The sequence below is a fragment of the Acomys russatus genome, chromosome 29 (assembly GCF_903995435.1).
Source record: "Acomys russatus chromosome 29, mAcoRus1.1, whole genome shotgun sequence".
NCBI lineage: Eukaryota > Metazoa > Chordata > Mammalia > Rodentia > Muridae > Acomys > Acomys russatus.
In genome coordinates, this window is record NC_067165.1 from 28882805 (window position 1) to 28907891 (window position 25087).

Consider the following 25087-nt stretch of genomic DNA (forward strand, 5'->3'; position numbering starts at 1 on the left):
GTGGCCAGACCTGAGGGCTGGCTTTGACTTACTTTCCCCAGCTGTAGCTCTTCTTATCTGGGAAGAGTGAAAGCAAGAGGCCAAGTCCCCGGTGTATGTGACACTACTGCTCTGAGCCATGGATCCTGTTACACCCCACAACTAGTACAGGCCACAACAGGAGGGGTGAAGCTATTGTCCCTGCCTGTGGGGATAGGCAGCCACACCCCTCAGCCTTGGCCTTGGAGGGAGCTCTGACTCCCAATAGCACAGAACACAGACTCATGGCAGGGGCTGCTCCTGCCCAGAGGACTATTCTGCTGGCTGGCTCCCTCACCCTTCCTGACAGCACAGTGCCTGCCCTGGTGCTGTCTGTCCCCTTTGAACATATCCTGGCCACAGTTTCTATGGATTCCTATGGGGAAAGTTGAGATAAAGCTAATTATGGTGTGCGCACCTGTGGAGCCAGCTACTTGAGAGGCAGAGGCCGGAGGATTACTTGAACCCAGGAGTTAGGGGCCAGCCTGGACAAGATAGACTCTTGTCAACAAAACCAAACGAGACAGAGCCTCGGGTGATGGGACATACAGAGCACCAATTCAGTGAAGCTCTCGGAGCTTCTTTGAAGAAATTAATTGACACTGATAAATATCAGTGTAGGAGATGTGGCCAGGAGAAACTGAGGCTGGGCCCTGGAGAGAAAGCCCAATGGCCAGAGGGAACCAGGAAGCTCTAACTTCTCCACTGCCAGCTCTAGCCCCCAGAATTTATCTCCTCTGAGGCCTCAGGCCATCAGCACAGACGGTTCCTCTCAAAAGTCCCGGCCTCCCCATTCCCAGTTTTCCAACCCTGCTGCCAAAAACTAAACAGCTCATTTCAGCCAGGATGTCTGGGTGGCTGGCAGTGGGCATGTCGCCAGGAACCTCAGTATTCCAACATGCAGGCAGGGTGGGAACCTTGGCCCCACCTCTCCAGGGCCTGCAGGGAGTATAGAAGGGTGTGGGATCTTTAGAGGTTTGAATGGAAACCTCCAAATTCTTGGCCAGGTGTGGTAACATGTGCCTACAGTCCCAGCTCTCAGAGGCAGGATGAATGAGGAGTAAGCCTAGCTAGCCTGCTCTACACAGAGGCCTAGTTTTAAAAACAAACCAGGCATCTCGGCTCAAGACTTGTCATCCCAGCTGTTGAGATGCCAAGGCAGTGAGTGGATTACAGAGTTCATGTCCAGCTTGGACTACTTGGCAAGGCCCTATCTTTAAATGATTTATAGCTAGCTAGCTTATAGATAGATAATAATTAATAGATGATAAATGGTAGGGTGATTAATAAATAGAACCCCAGAAGCTTGATACTAGGAACTCTTCCAATTTCTTTTTCTTTTTTTCTTCAAGATAGGGTTTCTCTGTGTAGCCTTGGCTGTCCTGGACTCACTTTGTAGACCAGGCTGGCCTCGAACTCACAGCGATCCTCCTGCCTCTGCCTTCCGAGGGCCAGGATTACAGGTGTGTGCCACCACGCCCAGCCAAACTCTCCCCATTTCTAAATGTCTTGAGATTCTTTTTTTTTTTTTTTTTTTTTTTTGGTTTTTCGAGACAGGGTTTCTCTGTGTAGCCTTGGCCATCCTGGACTCACTTTGTAGACCAGGCTGGCCTCGAACTCACAGCGATCCGCCTGCCTCTGCCTCCCGAGTGCTGGGATTAAAGGCGTGTGCCACCACGCCCAGCTCTAAGATTTGTTTGTTTATTTATTTATTTATTTATTTATTTATTGTATGTGAGTGCTTTATCTGCAGAAGAGGGCATCAGATCACATCATAGGTGGTTGTGAGCCACCATGTGGTTGCTGGGAATTGAACTCAGGACCTCTGGAAGAGCAGGCGGTGCTCTTAACTGCTGAGCCATCTCTCCAGACCCATGTCTTGCGATTCTATGCAGCTCTCAAACAGCATGTTCACAGGCACAGGAGCCCATGCCAGGACGCCTCTGGGGTTAAGTACGTTGGTCTGCTCCCCGCCACTTGGCTGTGGACCTTCCCAGCATTTGAGAGCAGCTATGTCTGAGTGTGATCTGAGCGCTATGTTTGGGTTGGCAGTCTGAACCCAGACACTCTGTGGACTCCAGCTCGAGGACAGTGCACTGCGGAGGTGATGGCGCAAATCCTCAACTATGCTGAGCACGCAGCCAACTGTGACCCCACTAACCCTTCACTTCCAGGCAGACACCCCAGGAGAACCAATAACTAAGGGGTAAGTACTGGGTGTGTGTGTCGGGGGGGGGGGTGTTTCTTCAAGCTGCTCAAACTTCCCCATTTTTCTCCCCTTCCTCCTCCCACGCTCCCTCTTCTTCCTTCTCCCCCACTTCCCCTCCTTCTCTTCCTTCTATTACTGCACGTGTGAGGGTAGGCGCCCAGGTGCCATGCATGCGTGGAGGCCAGAGGGCAACGTTTTTAAGCCCATTCTCGGCTTCTACCATGGAATTCGGGGGTCACACTCAGGCCCTCAAGGCTTGCAGAGCAAGTACTTTCACATCCCGAATCATCCTAACACCTCTATTTCTTCTTTCTTTTCTCCCCTTGATTTGTCTTTTAACTACATTTATGTTTTAAAATTCATTTCTCATAAAAGTAAAACAGATTGACTGTTGTAAATCTGGGGATATATACCAGGTGCAGAGAGGAAAACAACAATTACCTACCATCTTAACTCGAATTGCAGGTCAGTGGCTCTTCCTGCGTGTGTCCCCCGCCCCCTCCCCGCCCCCCCTCGTCCCCACCAAGACAGAGTTTCTCTGTGTAACAGTACTGGCTGTCCTGGACTTGCTTTGTAGACCACGCTGGCCTCGAATTCACAGTAATCCACCTGCCTCTGCCTCCCGAGTGCTGGGATTAAAGGCGTGAGCCACCATGCCCGGCTGTCAGTGGCTCTCAAAGTGGGGTAGAGGACCTAGGACTCAGCCTCAGATGGAGCTTGCTTATGTGACAGGAGATGGAACTTGAGGGCCACCTACCTAAGTCGGCATGGGCCCAACATAGGATTCTGGGAGTAAAGCCTCATGTTTGATTAAGATCCAACACAAAGCAATGGTGGAGAGGGCGGGGGATGGATGGAAGTGTTGGTTTTGGGACCAGCAATGGTTCAGCAGGTACAAGAGCCTGCAGCCAAGCCTGGTAACGGGAGCTAAGCTGATTCTTGTACCCCACAGGTGCAGGAAGGAACGGACTTCTGCGCATTTGCTGTGGCACACCTCCCTCTGCCCCACCACAGGAAACACACATAAAGAAACTAAAAGAAAATGCAGGTTCCAGGTCAGCTCGCAAAAGGTCCTGCCACTCTCAGCTGCACGTCCCTGTTAACCCCAGTGTGTCCAGAGACTGCATTGCCGGGAAACAGGACAGAGCAACTTCCAGGGGACGCTCACCTTGGCTTCTTGGACAGGGGATGGCTAAGCCTTAAGTCTAGATTCCTGGGGGAGCAATCAAAGCGCCAGAGGACAACTTCAGGATCCAGAGAGCCCAACCTAAGGAGGCCCGAGGTTGAATCTCAAGCAAGGGCAGAGGAATCAAAGGCAAAGACCCCCGGGCGGCGGTGGCGCACGCCTTTAATCCCAGCACTTGGGAGGCAGAGGCAGGTGGATCTCTGTGAGTTCGAGGCCACCCTGGACTACAGAGCAAGTTCCAGGTCAGCCAGAGCTATATTACAGACAGATAAACCCTGACTTGAAAACACAAAACAAAACAAAAACAAAGGCAAAGACTGAGAGTGGAAGAAAGCAGAACTCTTCAGAGCCAGCCAAGGAAAGAGGGAGAAGAAAAGTGTGGCACCCTTGCCGCGTCAGCCAGATTCCTTCCTGGAGGAAGAAACAGAAAAAGCCCCCAGGAAAGAATGGCTAGGTCCCCTGCCCCACGCCTCCTGCTGCCAGGGCGTCCCCAGAGAACTGCTTGTTTTTGGAGCACCCAGCTAGTGAAGAAATCCTTGTACCTGGCTGGAACAAGCAGGCACTTGTGGAGAAAATCTGAGAAGAAATACAAGGTTTCAGCAGAAGGCACAAAGGCATGGTAAATAGGCTCCTTCCCCTCCGCCGGTCCTGGAGGGAGTCTGTTTAGACTTGTCTAAAACTGCAGTAAGGCACTGCTACAAGGCGCTCTGCTTGGACAGTACGCGCTTCAGATCACACGCTCTGGTGGTTAGCTGACCAGGGTCAGTCAGGGTTGCTGACAGCACACCTGCTGTGGAGCAAAGGGGACTCTCCACCCTCTTAGCCTGGGCTCCTAGGAGGAGGAAGGTTGAGAGGGAAGGAGGGAAGGAGGGAAAGAAAGAGAGAGAGAGAGGCAGGTAGTAGTCACACAAGCTGAATCAAGAGTCAGGAACTCTGAGTTCCATCTTGGTCTACATAGCTAGGACCAGATCAGTCAGAGCTACATGGTGAGCCTCCTTTTTCCCCTCCTCGAGACAGGGTTTCTCTGTGTTGCCTTGGCTGACCTAGACTTACTTTGTAGACCAGGCTAGCCTTGAACACACATCAATCTACCTGCCTCAGCCTCCCCAGTGCTGGGATTAAAGATGTGTGCCACCACACCTGGCTCACGGTGAGACTCTTATCTCAAGACAAAACAAGAAGTAGGGTTTGGAGGTCTTCTTTCTCCACTCATCAGCTAAGCTCTAAGACTGAGATTGGCTTTTCCAAACTAGAAGTGAGTGGAAGGCATTTTGCGTCTTCAGAATGGAAGTGTCACTCAGGAAGGGACCTCTGCCTAAGTAGCACCCCTTATTAAAAAGTAGCACCCCTTATTAAAATGCAGGTGAGGGTGAGGGGCTGAGCTAGCAAGGTTGTAGGGGGGCACTGGGGGGCACAGCTGAGCATATTTGAGTCCAAGCCACAGTGGTTTAGCTACCAGGTCTGCCTTATAGTGATTCCTTGCTGACGTCAAGCCAGACCTCGCAGGGAGGCCCTGGATAGCTTTGAGTGCTCTGTATTTTGTCACAGACTCAGAGCATCTCCTATAGGTAGGCAGGGAGACACGGACAAGTTCAAGAAGCAGCACTGTGAGATGCTCAGAGCAGGACCAGCAGCAGAGCTGAGCACTGATGCCGACCATTCTGTGGGCATGACCAGGCCACAGGGCTCTCTGTGGACCACAGCGGAGCAGGGGAACTGGATGGCTTTCCTTGGCGAGTGCTTGAGGATTGGGACGGGTTTCTCAGTGGTTAAAGTAATTGCAATACAAATGTAAGAACAAAAGTTGGAGTCCTTAGAATCATGTAAGTGCCATGTGGACACGATGCCCACCCTCCGTTTCAGCCTTTGAAGGCAGGGACGAGGTCCTCAGGGCAAGCTGGCTAGCAAGACCAGCTATCGGAGTAGTTGCCTCTTCCTCAGTAAGGTAGGAGGACTGAAGATGATTCTGGGCCTCAACCTCAGGCTTCTTTATGTGCATGTAACTGCACACAGGCGCGCGCGCACGCGCACGCGCACGCGCATGCGCGCACGCACGCACACACACACGTACATTGTTGGGATTAAAAAGCATGCAAGTGGGGCTGGAGAGATAGCTCAGAGGTTAAGAGCACTGACTGCTCTTCCAAAGGTCCTGAGTTCAATTCCCAGCAAGCACATGGTGTGGCTCACAACCATCTATAATGAGATCTGGTGCCCTCTTCTGGCCTGTAGGTGCACATGCAGGTAGAGTGCTGTATACATAATAAATAAATATTAAAAAAAAAAAAAAAAAAAAGCAAACAGCAGGGAAGTGAACCCAAGGAGCAATTACCACAGCCCCATAGAGCCAGGCACTTCAGGTTTAAGACCCTTAAGACCCTTTACCCTGAGTGAGCCAGGGGTGGGGGGCGTGTCCTATCCTCTCCTCAGCTGATCCTGATTAAGAGCTTATTAGTTTACCTCTGCCGCAGTCTGGATTATGTCTCCAGGGTTTTACAGTAGAGCTGGCCTCAGACTCACCGGACTTGAGCCTGTGATCTTCCTTAGCGCCCGGTCACAGGCATGTGAATTTCACAGGGAGCAATCACAGGGCAGCTGTTCTGGGTGGCACAGGGTAAAGGGATGACTGGGTAAAGGACTAGCCCTTCCTTCAGGTTTGAGCCACAGTCACTGTTTGTCACTTTCAGGACCTCTTGGAGTGACTACCAGAGGGAGAAGGGACATGGAACAGATACTTCCTTATGTACAGTTGGGGAAATGTACAACCAAGAGGGCTCTTGGCCAGTCACAACACACTCAGCCCATCCTTCCTGTAAACATCGAACCATCTAGAATGGCAAACATTGCTTCTTGACACGTAATAAATCACAAATCCTAGATTGTAGGGCTGCTTTATGATGGGCAGATAAGACAAGACAGCTGGTGATTTCTAGTAGTTGAAGACCATATCAGCAAGGGCACTATGGGCAGAACCACACCTTCCGGCCAGGGGCTTTACTGGGAAACTCTGCTCATGGTACTAAGTATGGTGTGTCTGCAAGCCTTAACCGCCAAGATTCAGATGGATGCCTATCCGCTAACAAAGACAGACTGTGAGAAGGCAAGAGCAGAATTCTCTAGAATCTTGAGCCAAGATCAATTGTAATAATGGCCAAGATGGGAGAGCATGGGCCAAGAGAGGCCGCTGGTTCTCAGATGAAAACAGGCTCTAACACAAGCAGGGTGGGGTGGGGTGGGAGTGCTCACCTTGGAGTTGGTTAAGGGAAGCCTAACAGGGCATTGGTCACTAAGTAGCCAAGAAAGCGGAAGAGGGGAAGCAACGTAAAAGGGACTTGCCCTCAGGGAGTCACCTCCAGGCCTGCTCCAGCTGGGGTCTTGGGAAAGGGGGCTGCACAGAAGCAGAGGCAGGAAGGAAGAAGGCGGATGTGTCCTATGTTCAGAAATCAAAGCTGCTGGGCCACCTGACATACACCTCTCAGACCCTGGGCCTGCTCCCTGCCTGGTGCCAGGGGAGGCACCACCGTCCAACCTGGGGCTGGGATGAGCTGAAAACAAACGGGCCAGCGCCTCAGCCCCGACAGAAGCATCTACCTTGCCGTGCCCTGGAATGTTATGAAGGCAGAAAACTAGTTTTATCAGTAAGAAAATGTTTATTCTTTTGAACCCCACAGGGGAAAAAAAAAAGAATGCAGCCAAGACCAAGTATTTAACGAAAACAGTGTCCCAAAGGCAGCAAAATGGGGGAAACCTCAACACAGTGACAATTTTCCATGTTTTTGCACAAAGATGGGAAAAACAAAACTATGACAAGTCTGAGTAACACTTTCATGGTGACACATTTACACAAGATGATTCAAAAATGCAAATGGCAGCAACATGCACACTTGGCTAAAGCTATAAGTTTGTTTTATGCCAAAATAAGATCTGTGACTAAAAGGATGATTCTCTGTAATACTTCTAATTTTACTGACTGATTTGTCCTATCTAATTTGCTTTAAATGAGATATACATGCCAATCAACAGGAAATTTTAGAACTATGTCCTTCCAGAACACACAGCATAGAAGCAAAGCCAATCGATTTGGTTTCTTAGTTTCCCCAAACTTCCAAATGCAACCCTGCTTTGCCCCTCCTCTCCCCTGCCCTCCCACTCCCTGAATCCTAACACACTTTCAAATGTCTGTGCAGACACTCTCTTCCGGCGTATAATACACATTTGAACCAGAATCTTTGTGCAGAGTTTGAGTCTTCACAACAAAAAACAACAGCAAACCCTCCTTGGCACAAGAGCTCAGAACAGTCAAGCATCTGTGAACCATCGAAGCCGAGATGGCGAGAGTGAGAAAGCAGCAGGCGGCAGGTGGGGACAACTGCTCCTAGAGCCCAGCTGCATTAGCTGTCCTTTGGCCTCTTTCAGACCTACCAGGCTGCCTCTCTACGGTGCTAGACTGGCAGCAAGCACAGAATCCTGTGTGCTTCCCATGGAAAAAAAAAACCCCAAGTGGTGGCCTGGTGACCAGCAGCCCAGCCGCCACCTACCAGCTGAACAACAGGATCTGCAGTGAACGCAACAGATAGAAGACAGATGACAGAAAGGGGGTGGGGGAGGGGGCCGAAAATGATCAAGTTTCCTCTTGAAATGTCTTCTGAAGGCAATGCAGAGTCTGCTCTGGACATGTCCTAGAACTAAATATTGGTGGGAACGTCAATACTCCAAACACACGATCACACGCTTGCCAGCTAGCCCCACCCCTTAAGTCTCTCTCGGCTCAAGTGATGCTCCCTCAATCTGTCTGGTCCTTTGAGGGCAGTCAATGTTTTTTTCTGTAACAACAACAATCATTTTTAATGCAGCTATGGAGTCAGAGCCATGTCTGGCTTATTTAGCCCTCTCTCAAGAGAAACTAAGCTTTTGTTGTCATCCATATGAATACAATGTACAATTTTCCTGCTTATTTAAGAACAAAATAGAATTGAGAAGCAAAAACTCTGATTTTTTTTCTTCAAGAGGAAACTATGTAAAAATATATAAAAAGGCAAAATTGGCTACTTGAAATCCAAGAATGGTTTTAATGTGTTGGCCAAGAAAAATAAACTGCAAAGTCCTGTGAGGTCTTCTAAAAACTTCCAAGAACAACTGATGGGCGGTTCTAATTAGACTTGGATGTTATTCCCCCCTTTAAAAATGACAACATATACAGTCCCACAAAACACAATATCAACTTTTTTATCTTGACTGCCAGAGACGCTGCTTTTCAAAGCCTTCTGGTTCCGAATGTTGGGTAAACACACAGTTGGCTTTCATTTCTTCAGGGGCTGGTAGACAGAGGCATTAGGATCGAGTCCAGAGGGGCTGGTCTCCACAAACTTGGAAGAGTAGTGGGGGGACACGGGGCTCAGGGGACTGGTGGCGGCACTGTATGTTATGCTGGGCATGACGGCCATGACCTCAGCTATCTTCTGTTTTAGGTCCTTGATTTCCTGGTCTTTCTGAAGGATTTGCCCTGCAAGATCAAAGACCTAGCATTAGTGAGGAGGGAGGGCTCACATGCACATCCCCAGGCCAGCCCTAGACTCACGTTTCAGTGAGTGCAGGCAAGCCTCCTGTGAGGAGCCCACCAGGGGGGCACTCTTAAACACTGTGGTCCATATGCTAGTCTCTGTCATTTTTCTTTTCTAGCTTTGGAAAATGTTGACCTGCTCTTAGCTTGCAGGAGCACAAGAAAGTAGCCATCACCCAGCAGCCCAAGGGGTGATGGTTTTACAGCTTTACCTCCTGAGCTGGGGTTCTTTTCTGCAAGGCTGGGCTCTGAGTTTTAAAGCAAGAACATAGAACCAGGACCTTTGATTGGTCACTTCAGCTTCTCTGTCAGAAAACAGATGATGTTCTGGGACTAGTGCCCAGCTTGCTGGCACAATGCCCTCTGACCTCTGCCCAGCTCTCAGCTGGCTGCTTTAGCACATCAGCCAGCTTAGCCCTTTGTGTGTCCTGTGTCTGTGCTACATGTTGAAGATTCCTGATCAAACTCAATGTCCAAGTCCTAGATTCTCAATATACGCCAAGCTCTCCCTTTTGTTCCGTATCTCTACAAGTTATGACAGCAACTAACGTCCAGCGTGGAACAGGGGTTCTACACAATCACACACTAATCTCTTCTCATCACCACCCACTTTGTGATGAAAGAATAGGGAACAGGAAGCCGCACCACACTGTCAAGGTGTCCTCTGAGTGACAGCTGACCCTGTATGGTTGGCTATAGCACCTACATTCTCCCACGGCAATCTTCTACTTCCCTGGCCGATGGCCCATCATCTCTTTGCTGGATCATAGGCTCTGTGAGGGCAGAGACTGCATCCTTAACTTCCTATTGCTAAATGCCTGCATCCAGCTCAGGGATGCATCACAGATGATGCATCTTGTTCAGTCCATCTGTTATTAACACACAGCAGGACTGAAGCCAAGACCACCCTGTTCCAATCCATGCAGTCTCCATCACACTATGTGCCTCACTGACCTCCAAGGGAAAGGAAGAGGCTGTGTGCGAGCAGCCCTGACTGTGAAAGGACAACAGTGTGCTCGAGTGTGAGAAGGCTGGGTGGCGTGTTTCAGAAGAGTATCATGGAGAAAAAGCCATTTTGCAACCAGTTTGAGTAACAGCACAGGAAGGAATAGGTTTGGGTTTGAATTACTAAGTTGGGCTGAATTTGGAGGGAGGCAGTGAAAAATCAGGAGCCAAGAGCAGGAGAAAAGAATTGCACCCTCACTTCCTTCAGGGCCCCTAAGTTTTAGGTAAACACTAAACAGCCACTTTCTCTTTGAACACAATGCACTTTGGATGAATCAAGGACTTAGTGGTACCTGACACATGAGCTGCTGTGTTTTCCCCATGCAGACTTCAGTTTGATTAATTTAATTAGCAATGGGAAAACACCCTAAGAGTTTCACATGGACCATTCTCTCTTCCCACACATTTGTAGGCTAAAGTGGAGTACAGTCATGTCAGGAGCCTGATACCCTGGCCCCGGAGGGCAGGTGCTGCTTCCACGCCAAGGGTACAGACCGCAGCAGAGAGTGCTAGCTAAGCAGAGGTGTCCACTCCTCAGGGGTAGCCCAGACAGAAACAGGGCAGTGGGAGGTCCTCTTCACCTCTCAGGCACCCCAGCTCTTCTCATACACTGTCACCCCTCGGCCTGTATTTCCTCTCAGAGAGGAGGTAGCACTGTTCTGAACTGGCCTCTCTGCCTCTGCTCCACTACCTTCATCTTTCATGCTGCGAAAGCCGCTTTAAGCTCCCCCCTTTTCTTCCCTGTCTTCAGGCTGGACAGTCCCAGAGCTGTCTCTTCCCAGGCTGTGCCATTCTCTGCTCTCAGGATCCATTCCACAAGCCTATTCACTCCTGTCTCCCTCCTCCTCCATCCTTTCTCCCTGGCCTGCCCTGTGCAGTAACTCTCAAAACTGGGTCCACAGCACAGAATAGCGCCAGAAAGTCTCTGCCTTCTGCAGTAAGTGCAAGTGGAGCCTTTGGTGAGCCATGCAGTGCAAAATCTCAACAAAACAAATAGCAACACAGAAGAGAATGCTAATATTTTCTATTAAGTCAGATAGTAAATATATATGATCAATATAAGACGAGGGCACTTTCCTGTTTTGAAAATAGTTATTTTCATAAAACGACAGTAATGTTAGTATGTAGTATGTTTACCTCACTTTAAATGGATCACTAGATGTTTTAAGTCTTAATTTACAGTAGACACAGCTAGATAATCTACATGAAATAAATTCATCCAGGGTGATCAATAATCTTAAGCATCTGGGCCACACTACCCCAGTAAACACTGGGCTTTCCAAGGTGGCGGTTTCCACAGCTTGGTTATTTGGTGAGTCCCTGCCTAGAACTCACCAGGTCAACCAGTGGAAAGGTTTTCTCAGTATTAAAGTCTTTTAGGTGACTAATCAGTTTTATGAAAAACCCAATTTTCTTTTTGCCCTCCATGTCATCTGAAGTGAGGCCCTAAGCTCTTCTCACTGGACACTGCTCCTGCAGACCCTGGTTCCTGCTATCCTGCTTCACCTGGGCCAGCAGAATGCTGAGCCTCATTCATGCCCACAGGCTTTGCCTTCACTGCTCCTGGCTTCAGTCGCTGCTCAAATACTACATGTTAAGGGCTCCTCTGTGACTGCCATGTGATGAAAAGTCTCTCTCTTCTCTTCCTCCCCTTCCCCCTATGCCCACTGCCCTTGTCTCTTTCTTTCTTAATTTATTTATTTATATATGTATACAGCGCAGTGTTCTGTCTGCATGTACACCCGCAGGCCAGAAGAGGGCACCAGATCTCATTATAGATGGTTGTGAGCCACTACATGGTTGCTGGGAATTGAACTCAGGACCTTTGGAAGAGCAGCCAATGCTTTTAACCTCTCAGCCATCTCTCTAGTGCCCCCTCCCCCAACATCTTTTTTTTTTTTTTTTTTATGTTTTTCGAGACAGGGTCTCTCTGTGTAGCCCTGGCTGTCCTTGACTCACTTGTAGACCAGGCTGGCCTCGAACTCAGAGCGATCCGCCTGCTTCTACCTCCCAAGTGTTGGGATTAAAGGCGTGTGCCACCGCGCCCAGTGATCCCTGCATCTTACAAATACCACAATGGCTTGCTCACTGTTCTTCTTGCCAGGGTATCTGTTGGTTATCAGAGATACCAGTAGTCTCAGCAATTCTCTGCTGTACTACTACCCAAGCCATCCTAGCCTGCTGCACTTGGAAGGTCCTTGGAAACTGTATCTTCTGCAAGGAGGCTTCGTGACCCCCACTCTCATCATGCTCCAAGTCCTCCTCATCACTCAGGCCCAGCTGAAACCCCAGCTTCCTAGCCAGGCCCTGCCTCTCTCTGTCCCCATAGGCAGCATGCACACGGGCAAGCTGCAGCTCTGGACTTCTTCAACACTTACATCTTTGAGGAGACACTCAGACTCTTCTTTATAAGTCCAGCACTCAATACACATCTTATAATACTGTAGCATGGACTGATATGGCTCCTAATCTCAACGCTGGGCATGCACTGAACAGCTCAAGGAAACACTGAGGTGCCCTCTGGTTCAGAGGTCCGCTATGACCTCTATGTCCTGCCACCTCACCGGGGCCCGCTGCTTTCCTACCCTGGGCAATCTCCAGCTGCCGCTTAGCATCCCCCAGTGCAGAAAACAGGTCCAGCTTGATTCTTGTCTCTGCGCTGAGGCTGTTCTCCAGGTGCTGGGTTTTGTCTTGCATGGCGGAGAGGGCTGACATCAACACCTCGGTATCCTTCTCATTTTCTTTGTACTTCCGAAGCTCCTGTCAACAGCACGGAAACAGTGACGTTACGAGGCAGGTTTGGCATTGATGTATGTATGTTAGCTCGGGCTCACAAACTAAAATTCAGTCCTACTGACATGGCTATTAGAAGAGAGACTCCTGACATCTTGTGTGTTTACACGTCATTCTTAGAGCATGTAACATGCAATGCACATACAAGATTCAGATCCTCAAAGGCATCCAGCGGCGTGTGGAGCACATGGCTTAGAAACAGTGGCCTCTGCTTCCAAGTCAAGTTCTGTCTTGAAAAACTTATTCAGAAGCCGGGTGTGGTGGCGCAAGCCTTTAATCCCAGCACTCGGGAGGCAGAGGCAGGCAGATCACTGTGAGTTCGAGGCCAGCCTGGTCTACAAAGTGAGTCCAGGATGGCCAAGGCTACACAGAAAAACCCTGTCTCGAAAAGCAAAAAACAAAAAACAAAAAGAAAAACTTACTCAGAGCAGACACATGGCTCTTCTTAGCTACTTGTAAACAAACAGTACCTTATGCTGTAGTCACATTTGTAAAAATGTGCCCTAAACATTGCAAAAATGTTTGCTGTTTTGATAAGGCAATCTGTAGGAGAGCCCATACAACAGTTGTTAATATAATAAGCAAGTACTGAACTAGATTTATTCTTTTTGTTTTGTTTTTTCGAGACAGGGTTTCTCTGTGTAGCCTTGGCTGTTCTGGATTCCTTTGTAGACCAGGCTGGCCTCGGACTCACAGAGATCCACCTGCCACTGCCTCCCAGAGTGTTGGGATTATAGGCATGTGCCACCACACCCAGCTTTTTTCCCCCCTTCTTCCCCCCTACCTTTTTAAAACATGGTTCCGTCTGGGCATGGTGGCTCAGGCCTTTAATTCCAGCACTTGGGAGGCAGAGGCAGGCGGATTGCTGTGAGTTCAAGGGCAGCCTGGTCTACAAAGTGAATCTAGAACAGCCAATGCTACACAGAGAACCCCTGTCTTGAAAAACCAAAACCAAAACCAAACAAAACAAAACATGGTTTCACAATGTAAAACAGGCCGGCTTGCAACCCTCTATGCATTCCTGGCTGGCCTTGAATTCACATCGATCTGTCTGCATCTGCCTTCAAAGTGCTGGGGTGAGAAGCATGTGACACCGTGCCTGGCCTGAATTTCTTTAAAGACAGAAATCCTAGCTTATTTCAGAGAATTCAGAAACACAGAAAATTACCCATAATCCTTTAATATAACAGAAATCATACTGTATGTACAGAGCTAGATAAAGTCTTTTAGAAAATAAAAACTTAGATCATTTTAACTATTCAGGTTCCCAAGTGTTGGGTTCCATGCATGTGCCACCACACCTGGCTGAAACCAAACCTTTTGATGGCTCAATGATATTTTTGTATATACCCATATTACACCTTAAGCAATTATCTGCCCCATTATTAAGACGGTTTCCAGCCAGGTGTGGGGGTGCACACTTTTAATCCCAGCATTCAGGAGGCAAAAGTAAGCCGATTTCTGTGAGTTCGAGGCCAGTCTGGTCTATAGAGTGAGTTCCAGGACAGCCAAGGCTATAGAGAAACCCTGTCTCAAAAAACAAAACCAAAAACCAGATTCTTTCTTTTTTTATTTTTGCATCTCTAGACCACTACATATTGGACATGGTGTTAGCCACTGGTGAGGTCTCATCTCTTGAGTGGCTTCCTAAAGAGGAGTATTCCAGAAGTATGTGATCTTTTCCTTGAAGCTGTACTCCCTGTAATATGAAGTATTTTACAGTGAAGACTAAGATTGAGGTTATCTTTTAAAATCCTATGGCTGGGCATGGTGGCCCACACCTGTAATCTCAGCACGTGGGAGGCAGAAACAGAGAGACCATGAGTTGGAGGCCAACCTGGGACATATATATGTAAAAGAAAAACAAAAATTCTTTGCCAGTTTCATAGGAAAGAAATGACTGCTAGTTTTTATATTCATGTCATTGCTGGGTAATAAGAGTACACTAACAATTTTTGAGCTGGGTGTGGTAGTGCATGCCTATAATCCCAGTGCTCAGGAAGGCAGAGGCAGGTGGATTGATGTGAGTTCGAGGCCAGCCTTGCTACAAAGTGAGTCTAGAATAGCCAAGGCTACACAGAGAAACCCTTTCTCAAAACAACAGCAACAAATGTTTACATTAATTTTAAGCTTAAAAACTTAGTAAGCATACTACTAAATAAATTTTTCCTGCAGGCCAGAAGAGGGCATCAGATCTCATTATAGATGGTTATGAGCCACCTTGTAGTGGCTGGGATTTGAACTCAGGACCTTTGGAAGAGCAGACAGTGCTCTTAACCTCTGAGCTCTCTCTCCAGCCCCTTAATTTTTAAAAAAATATAGTGTTGGTGGTCAGTCTTGTGCTCTGTATTCAAATGCTAAACAATGGACCCTAAGCACTGGTTGCTTTCTAGACAAGCACACTCTCACGTACAACAAGTGATTTGTGTAAACTTTGCTCCCCAATTTAAAGTTGGCTAATAGTAATAGCTAGAAGCCTGTAACTGGGCAGAAGAGAAGTAGGCAGAGCTTCGGTTCCCAGGTGGGGGTCTCAAGAAGGTACCATGAGGCTGAGAGAAAAAGGAAAGGAGGAAGAAGGAAGTCGCCATGGGGTAGTACGGACCCTGAGCATGTGGCCACAAGGAGTGGCCTGATGGAGCAGAAGCAGGCCAGACAAAATATACACCAGGAAATATGGGGTACATGTAGCTGGGAAGTAGTAAAATAGCTTAGAGGGTTGATATCTGCCTAGCTCCAGCGCTTTAAAGTTTACTAGGAAGTTTACTAGGAAATCCTGTCTCAAACAACAAAAACAAAAACAAAAATAAATAAATAAAGTTTACTAGGAATATAAAAAGCCTCTCTGTCTTTCACTTGGGAACTAAATGGTCTCAAGTGGGGTAGAACCCTTGATGTGTAGAAGTAAAGGGGGACATAGCAACCTCCTCAGAAATAATCCTACTACAAGCCTGGCTAGAACTAGGGATACAGACAATTGTGAGATACTACGTGGGTGCTAAAAATAGAAGCTGGGTCTTCCAGAAGAACAGTGAGAACCGAGCCTCCCTCTAGCCTCTATTTGATTGTGCGGGTTGTTGGAAATGTGGGGTCAGAGGACGCAAACTTGATTATCTTTTTCACCACATGGGTAGCTGAAGTCGTCAGGCTTGGCAGTGAGCATCTCTCTCTGATGAGCCACAGTGCAGATCCTGAAGATCCACTTTTAGCTCTTGTGTCTCTTCTGTAAATTATAATTGTTTTTTGTTTGTTTGTTTTTCGAGATAGGGTTTCTCTGTGTAGCCTTGGCTGTCCTGGACTCACTTTGTAGACCAGGCTGGCCTCGAACTCACAGCGATCCACCTGCCTCTGCCTCCCGAGTGCTGGGATTAAGGGCATGCGCCACCACGCCCGGCTCGTAAATTATGTTTATATCCTTTATTTTTCTGTGTATGTTAGTAACTTCCACCAGGTATTTATATCCTAAAAGTGCTAATTATTTTAAATATTCATTGATATCTGTATTTTTGGGGGGCTTTTTTGTGGGTTTTTGTTTTGGGGTGGCTTTTTTGTTGTTTGCTGTTTTTGTTTTGACACAAGGCTTCTCTGTGTAGCTTTGGCTGTCCTGGACTCACAGAGATCTGTCTGCCTGTACTTCCCTGAGTGTTGAGATCACAGGTGTATGTCACCGCACCTGGCTTTGTTTTGTGTTTTGTTTGTTTGAGACAGGGTATCACAATGTAGTCCTGGCTGTCATGGAACTCAAGAGATTGGCCTGCCTCTGCCTCCTAAATGCTTGGATTAAAGGGGTGTGCCACTACACACAGTATCTCTCTTTTTAAAATTTTGTATCTTTATTTTATTGTATGAATGTTTTGACTGCAAGAATAAGTGCTTGCCATGTGTGAGCCTGGTTCCTGTCGAAGTTAGAAGAGGGCATCAAATCCTCTGGAATAGGAGGTAGCTGTGAGCCACTATGTGGGTGCTGGGAACCTAATCTGGGCCATCTGTCAGAGCAGCCGATGCTCTCAAGTGCTGAGTCACCTCTCCAGTCCAGCACACATCCCTCAAGTATCTCTATTTTATTCGTGTTTTAGTTGTTTTCTGTGAGTTTGTTTACTATTTTTATGTTTAAAAAGTCTTCTTGTATCTCAATATCAAATAAATGATACTTTATTTCCCCCTATCTTTTTCTACATTTAATTCTTTATCTAAATTTCCATTCCTGTGTAAATAAATTTTATTTCCCCCATTTGTCCAGCTATTCCAAACCCCTTTCCTGACTCATCTTCCCCTTCCCTGCTGATGTCAACACTTGCAGCTCCAGTTAGAATCTGGCTGGATCAAACAGGACAGGATTAAGTCCCCTTCCCACGTAGATGATGAATGAGACCAAGGGGCTTGGTGTAAAGGTGCTGCCTGACACTGGAAGTGCTCGTGACAGGAGGTCTGCCCCACCCCCTCCTCACCTGAACCTTCAGCTCCAGCTCCCTGATCTGCTCCTCCTTCACCTTCATGTCCATTGTGAGCTTCTTGCCCTCAGCCTCTAGCTCTCTGATCCGACTCCGTAAGGTTTCGGTGCACTCTCCCCTTTAGAAAAAGATAGGAAATAAGGTTTATAGTTCCCTTTCTATTATGGGAGAGTGGATTGATGACCTCTGTGGATACAGGATATGCTCAGATTCCTCAGATAAAATAGCAGTTTTTACATAGACTTTACATAATGCCCCCTCTGAATTACTAGTAGGCAGTACAATGTAAGCTTTACATGAAGTGTTGTCATGCTGTACTTTCCAGACTGCTGACAAGAAGCCATCTATGCTTGCTTAGCAGTTATAATTTAGGCTTTCAAATCTTTTCCTTTCTTTCTTTTTCTTTTTCTTTTGATTTTCGAGACAGGGTTTCTCTGTGTAGCCTTGGCTGCCCTGGACTCACTCTGTAGACCAGGCTGGCCTGGAACTCACAGCGATCCGCCTGCCTCTGCCTGAAATACTGGGATTAAAGGCGTGCGCCACCATGACCGGCTTCCCTTCTTTTCTTCTTTTTAGTTTTCAAGTTTCTCTGTGTAGTCCTGGGTGTCCTGGAATTTACTCTGTAGACCAGGTTGGCCTCTAACCACCTGCCTCTGCCTCCCCAATGCTGGGATTAAAGGTATGTGCCACCACTGCCCAGCTTCATTAGGTCTTTCTGAGACAGAATTTTAATATGCAGCATAGGCGGCCTTGATCTTGCAATCCTCACTTCTCAGCCTTTTATTACAGTCACTCTTTACTCCATCTAGCTTTCAAATACTTTCCGCAGTTGATCCCATCTACAGAGCTGACAGGCCAAGTGTACTTGCTTATAACCTATGGGCTGGCGGCACACATCTTTAATCCCAGCACTCGGGAGGCAGAGACAAACAGATCAAAGTGAGTTCAAGGCCAGCCTGGTCTACAAAGTGAGTTCAAGACAGCCAGGGCTACACAGAGAAACCCTGCTGGGGGGAATTTATGCTCTGTCTGATGTTAACTTTTGACTCAATATGCTTCTTCTCACTATTCTTTGAAATTTTCAACAATCGTCTAGAATAATGGTTAATTTTTTGGAGAGACGGCCCCTCTATGTAACCCTGGCTGACCTGGTACCCACTATGCAGACTAGGCTGACCTCAAATTTACAGAGATCTGCCTGCCTCTGCCACTTGAGTGCATGGTCACCATGCCCAGCTATTTTAAAGTTTGTATCGTGTCTCCACACTATGGACAGTAGCAGTCAACCTCAGGTGCTCTCCTCAAGAGCCACATACCTTGTTTTTTGAGACAAGGGCTCTGGGAAACTGGCCAGTGAGTCCCCGGTATCTGCTAGTCCCAACTCCCCAGTGCTGGGATTCCTACCACATCTGCTTTTTACATAGGTGCTGGGCACCACCAGATCTAGTTTTACACAGGGACTCAACTCGGGTCTGTATGCTCACACTTCAAGCACTGTGCCAACTGAATTTTCTCTTCAGCCCTCTAAAATAATCAGGGGTTGAGGAGATGGCTCAGCAGTCAAGAGCACTTGCTGTTCTTGCAGAGGACCCAAGCTTGGTTCCCAGCGCACACATGACAGCTCACAACCATGCAGGAAACCTAAAGCCTTCTGACATTCATGGGTACTACAACATAGTGCAGACATAAAGGCAGGCACAACACCCATAATCATGCAATTCAATAAAGTAATCTAAGAGATATTTTAGGACCCTCAAAACCACCCACATCTGTGCTGGAAGCCTTGAGAGGCCAGACTGCAGATGGTCTCACAGCACTCAGTGAGCATAGGAAGCTCAGGGGTGTGGAGGACGCCTCAGCACCTGCTCTGTGAGTGAAGTCCCCGAGACAGCCAATGTTGGATTGACAGTGGAAGCTGGCCCAGGAGGAGCTGAAACAAGCTCATGAACAATTCAGAAAGCAAACTATGCACATAAACCACTGTTCCATCCCAAACACCAAATCCTCATATCCATCTTGGGCCAAGGAAAGCCAAGCTTGTCTAAACACTCCAGTGACGTGGACATACCTGGATGCAGCAGCAAAGGCAACAGCCCGGGCTGCGGTCGCTTCTTCTAACTTCTTCCTTTTTTTCTCCTCCATTAACTGCTTTTCTACAAAGCTTCGGGCTTCCTGCTCAGCTTTTAGCTTTTTCTCCAGCTGGCTGATGTTCTGCTTGTCTTTTTGCTTCATCTGCACAGCATTGTGTAACCTGTGTTACACAGAATCTTATTAGACAGATTCACCACAACCCTGAGAAACACAGCCTCCATGCAGCCGTTCTGTTCTGTTGGGCAGGTGTAACAGAAGTTCTAAGAGCCAAGCATCAACTTCCAGTGCCAGAGAAAACACATGCTCATTACTACTTAATGGTTCCTAAACACTAATAAGCCACCTGCTTTATGTAGCCCAGACTCTGCCCTGCCCTCTGTTCTGCTCAGTGATCCACGGCAGGCAGGCAGAAACACGGGTCAGAAAGCGTCCACTAGAGGAGAAGGGAACTATAGAGTTAACTCTAGTGCCCTAGAGCACTGTGGGAAAAAAACAGACCAAAGACCCACCGATTGGACCAGTCCTACTGAGACTAAAATGGGTCGGAGGGGAAGGTCGGTCTTCCTCTTTTTTTTACAGTTGTTTTCTTAGGCAAAGTCTTACTCTGTAGCCTAGACTGGCCTTGAACTTGTGGCAATCCTCCTGGATCAGTCTCAAGGTGTGCACTGTCACAGGGGCCTTTTTGAATTACAGCCATGCCACATCCTTTCTAGCCCAGGTGCAGGGTCTTCTCACACATCATTAGGTCCCCTACAGCTTCACACAGCAAGGTGAAGGGAGCTAGTCGCCAGACTGCGCCCCAGAGGCCAACACTAAGAACTGCAGAAGTTGCTCAGAACGGTGGCGAGGGGTCTTGCCTCTTGCACTCTAGCAGTACAGTTAATTCCTAGACTTGTGAAAGAGTCTTCTTGGTGCGGAAGCCTATGTGAGGCATCAGTGCTATAGATACACACTGTTTAGCGACTACAAAGACCAACTCCAGAATGAATGAAAGGGAAGTTTAGAGGAATTCACTGACTTCCGCCTGTTCCTTCAAATAAAACCAAAGCTCAATGTCATTTTAGTTCTAAGATTCAAAGTAAATACCATCTAATCCTCAGGAAAGGGTCGAGATTTTCAAACAGTAGCAGATATCCTTATCAATGTTACTTACCACAAAAGCTTAGCGACTAACATTGCATAGTTAAACTATGTTATTAAAGGGAAAAGTGTAGGTTGATGAGAACGCTGAGCGTCTAACAGTCAGGGAATAGGAGAGATTGGGCTGCGTCTCCTGTCGGCCTCAGACTGTCCTCACCCTGTAGCAGGAGGCCCCGCCCACAGCCCCTAACGTGCACATACTTGTTCTGCAGCAGCTCGTTCTCCTGCCGGAGCTGGCCCATCTCTGAGCGGATCCCTCGTTCCGTGCTTGAGAGGGAGCTGATCTGACTGCGCAGCTCTTGCTCCACTTGCCGGCTGGCTTGCAGGTCAGCCTTTAGCTTTTTAATGTCTTGTTCCAGCCTAGGAAAGGGAGAAAGATGCCATTTTCATCTGGGAGAGGGCCTGAGGGCTCTCGAGGGTCTCCACTGGACGACCTGTGATGTGCTTAGTTCTATGGCCTGGCTCCCTTTACTGACTGTCCCCAATGTCTGTGATACTGCAAGTGCCTGAGCTGTGTATGAAGGAGAGAAAAACAGAAGGGCTAAACACTGAAGTCCCCTGCCCACTGCCAACTTCCTCAGCAAGTAAAGCTTGCTGAGATAATGAACTTAAGACCCAGCCTCTGACTTGGGTTTCCGGCATTCTCCTAGACCATATTGCGCTGTCCCCCTATCATGGACTACCAGAAACTAGGATGTCCATCCATTTCCAGAAGCTGCTATCCCCCATGCAAGGAACAATCATACTTTTGGTAAGGTAGAAGTCATTAACAACAAAAGGGACTCATGTGAAAACTGTGAACTAAATAAAACCTACCTTACTCTGCCATTCCTTACTACGTGCTCCCATAATAAGGCCATTTTAAGTGATGTGCAACAGGGGACTATAGATAAACAAGCAATGAAACGAACTAAAGGGCAAAATCAAGTCCCTTCTTCTCAGGAAGGCTTTTTTTTTTCTTTCTCCAAGACAGGGTTTCTCTGTGTAGCCTTGGCTGTCCTAGACTCACTTTGTAGACGAGGCTGGCCTCCAACTCACAGCGATCTGCCTGCCTCTGCCTCCTGAGTACTGGGATTAAAGGCGTGCGCCACCACCCCCTGGCTTGATTTATAATTTTAATAGGAGCCAAAAAAAAAACAAAAAACAAAAAAACAAAAACAAAAAAACCAAAAACCAAAAACAAAAACAAAAAACAAAGAAAAAAAACCCAAAAAACAAAACAAAACAAATGATTAAAATAATTAGACAATAACAGAAGGAAGACTACAATCACATACACACTAGGAGGAATAAACAGTAGCAGCAGCCCCTCCTCAGCGGGAGTGGACGCACTGCTTTACAGGTTACAGCAATGTGAACTAATCCAATCAGCAGAACTAGGGCCAACTGCAGTGATGAGTCCTATTTTCCCAGATGAAAACTATGGGTAAGGGAATCTTGTAGTCGCAATCCCAGACAATAACCGCAGGATCCATTCTCTTCCCATCTGTCTACCCGCAGCCCAGCACTGACTGGGTTTAGAGAAGCAGGGAAGGAAGAACAGTAAATGAAGTGGGGACACTGAAAATCTCAGATGCAGGAACAGCCATGGGTATTGACAAATTCTCCGTTTGGTGCCTGAGAAAGACTATACTAGAAACAGTAGGAATGGCTTAGATGAGACTCTGACAACAGAGCTAAAGGTCAGGCCTAGGATGTACTACACATGGGAAACTCTGAGAAGATACATTTTTTTCTACAAGACACAAATGGCCAGGTGAGAAAACAGCAGTTTGCTTGAGTTGCTGTGTGAAGAAATCCCAACCCCAGGTGCAAAGGCTTGCAAGGCTTGCTCATGCTAAGCCACACTTAATCACTCAACTACCACCCCAAGCCCCGTGAAATGTTTTGTGCCTCTAGTCCAGCGTACTAACAGAAATGAGACTTCTGAAGGGCAGCTGTCAGCTCCACAGACTACAATGCATACATGGTTTATTAAGCACAAAGTCCTCAGGGCCTACTACAGAAATCAATACTCACTCAGTCATGTTCCCTGGCCTCTCAGAGAAAACCAAAGAGCAGCTTTCTCCCCCTACCTACCATTAGACACCCTCCCACCCTCCACCCCACCCCCGAGACAGGGTTTCTCTGTGTAGCCTTGGCTGTCCTGGAAGTACTCTGTAGACCAGGCTGGACTTGAGCTCAGAGGTCCGGCTGCCTCTGCCTCCTGAGTGCTATAATTAAAGGCGTGCGCCACCACCACCTCGCTCCATTAGACGACTTCAAAAACAAACCTCAAGCCCCACAAGTCACATTGTAGGTGCTGCACCAGTGTTCCCATCCCAGGCATGAGAGCACGGCCTAAAAACCGTGAGATCCAGTAACAATGCTTGGTCCCCTTCCAGGGCTCACTCCCTAGGGAAGGGTCACAGGTCCACACCACACCATACTGTCCCTATCACCAGGGTTATTTCAGTTCAGTGTACTCTCAGGTCAGCATTTAGATCATAGCCATGCTGTTCCTCAATCACCTGAAGTAACCCAAGGGCTATGCTCCAAACAGGCTGGTGCATCAAGTTTGTCCCATTAAGAAGTCTCGCCGAAGGCACATTAGATAACTCTCTTGTGATGCCAACCTCACTGAGGAAGAACTGCACATTTAGTGAAAAGGCAGGTTCCTTAGTAAAGACAGAGACAATATGGTGTGGTAATGGGCTCTGTCACCAGGTTTCTAAACAGCTCTGGTGCCAACGTTCTGCACACAGCCTTGCTGTTCCCTCATCTACAGCTGACCATCTATCGCTAAGGTTCCTCCCACTGGGTCTAGGACTTCGTGGCCTGACACACTTAACAAATGGCTGCTGATCAGCTTCACACCAACAGCCTAAGCTGCACCAGATCCGGACGCAGGGACACCACAGCTGATCACTGGGGACAAAGAAAAACTCCCTTTAGATGCTACATTTCAGTAATTTTGTAATTACCACTTTAAAAAAAAAACCATCTTGTTTTGTTTTGGGGGTTCTGGTTGTTGTTGGTTTTGGTTTTTTGAAACAGGGTTTCTCTGTGTAGCCCTGGCTGTCCTGGAACTACCTCTGTGGACCAGGCTTGCCGCGAACTCAAGAGATCTGCCTGCCTCTGCCTCCTCAGTGCTGGGATTAAAAGGTGTGCGCCACCACGGCTTGGCTTCCAGTCCTCCTTTTGAAATGACATGTTTCTAGGACACAGTGAGCATATCAGCTGGGCTTTTAGTGCTTAGCATGAGCAAGCCTTGCAAGCCTTTGCACCTGGGGTTGGGAGGCAGGCGGATCTCTGAGTTTGAGGCCAGCCTGGTCTACAAAGCAAGTCCAGGACAGCCAGGCCTACACAACGAAACTCTGTCTCTGAAAACCAAAACAAAAAACTGAGTAAAGTTTTGGAATTTCCTAAAAATTGCAGTAATCTAAAGAGTTTTGAGAACAAAAGGTACAAACAATTTTTATAAAACAGAACACAATACTTTAAAAAGTGTTTTGACTTATTTATTTAGTGTGTACGTTTACATGTGTGCACACATATGTGGAGGTCAGGGGCCAAGTCACGAGACAGTCCACTAGTTCAGGCCATCAGGATAGGCAGCAAGTGCTTTCTCCCCCTGAGCCATCTCTGTGGTCTCCCACAATGCTTTTTTAGAAGTGGAATTCTTTGAGAATTTTGTCAAAGCCAAACCAGCAGCACTATACAACAAAAAGAAAAAGAAAAGGACAAACATGTCCCCTTTGTTTAAAAGAAAGCATTCTTTAAAAGCACACGCTCACGATCTGTATGCTCTTTAGGATACATGTCATACTGCAGTAAGAAAAGCTGCTTGCTTTGGCTGCTGGGGTTGAACTCAAGAGCTTCCTTACACTAGACTTTCCCACTGAGATACATTTCTAGCCCTAGAAATGGTTTTACTTTTATCTATCAATCCATCCATCCATCCAGTTAGCTATTCATTTTTGAGGCAGGCTCTTACTTACTACATAGCCCTGGGTAGCCTGAAACTTTACATGGAGACCAGGTTGGCCTCAGAGATCCACCCACTTCTGCCTTCAGAGTGCTGTGATTAGAAATTGTTTATTTTGGGGCTGGAGAGATGGCTCAGCAGTTAAGAGCACTGGCTGCTCTTCCAGAGGTCCTGAGTTCATTTCCCAGCAATCACATGGTGGCTCACAACCATCTGTAATGGGATCTGGTGCCTTCTTCTGGCCTACAGGTGTACATGCAGGCAGAGTACTCACATAAAATAAATAAATCTTAAAAAAAAAAAGAAAGAAAGAAAGAAAGAAATTGTTTATTTTAAACCAGGAGGTGGTGGCACTCGGCTTTAATCCCAGTACTTAGGAGGTAGAGGTAGGCAAATTTCTGTGAGTTCGAAACCAGCCTGGTCTACAAAGCAAGTTCCAGAACAGCCAAGGAAACAGAAATCCTGTCTTGAAAAACGAAATAAATAAATAAAAAACAAAACAAAACAAAAACCAACCAAATGGTTTATTTTGAAAATAAAAAACAAGGCCGGTGGTGGTGTCATACGCTTTTAATCCCAGCACTCGGGAGGCAGAGGCAGGTGGATCTCTGGGAATTCAAGGCCAGCCTGGTCTACAAAGGGAGTCCAAGACGGTCAAGGCTACACAGAG

The 25087-nt window shown here is 47.5% G+C and overlaps 1 protein-coding gene across 1 annotated transcript in view; it reads right to left on the reverse strand.

The window, feature by feature from the left end:
• Positions 1-8459: 8459 nt before the first annotated feature.
• Positions 8460-25087, reverse strand: part of Maco1 (macoilin 1) — a 61047-nt gene continuing 44419 nt past the window's right edge. The window contains exons 7-11 of the mRNA XM_051172084.1: positions 20652-20810; positions 19288-19470; positions 17217-17337; positions 12564-12738; positions 8460-8916 (exon numbers count right to left, since the gene is read on the reverse strand). Of these exons, the coding sequence (XP_051028041.1) occupies positions 8714-8916; positions 12564-12738; positions 17217-17337; positions 19288-19470; positions 20652-20810 (841 nt within the window). The 3' untranslated portion in view covers positions 8460-8713. The remainder of the gene's footprint in view (positions 8917-12563; positions 12739-17216; positions 17338-19287; positions 19471-20651; positions 20811-25087) is intronic.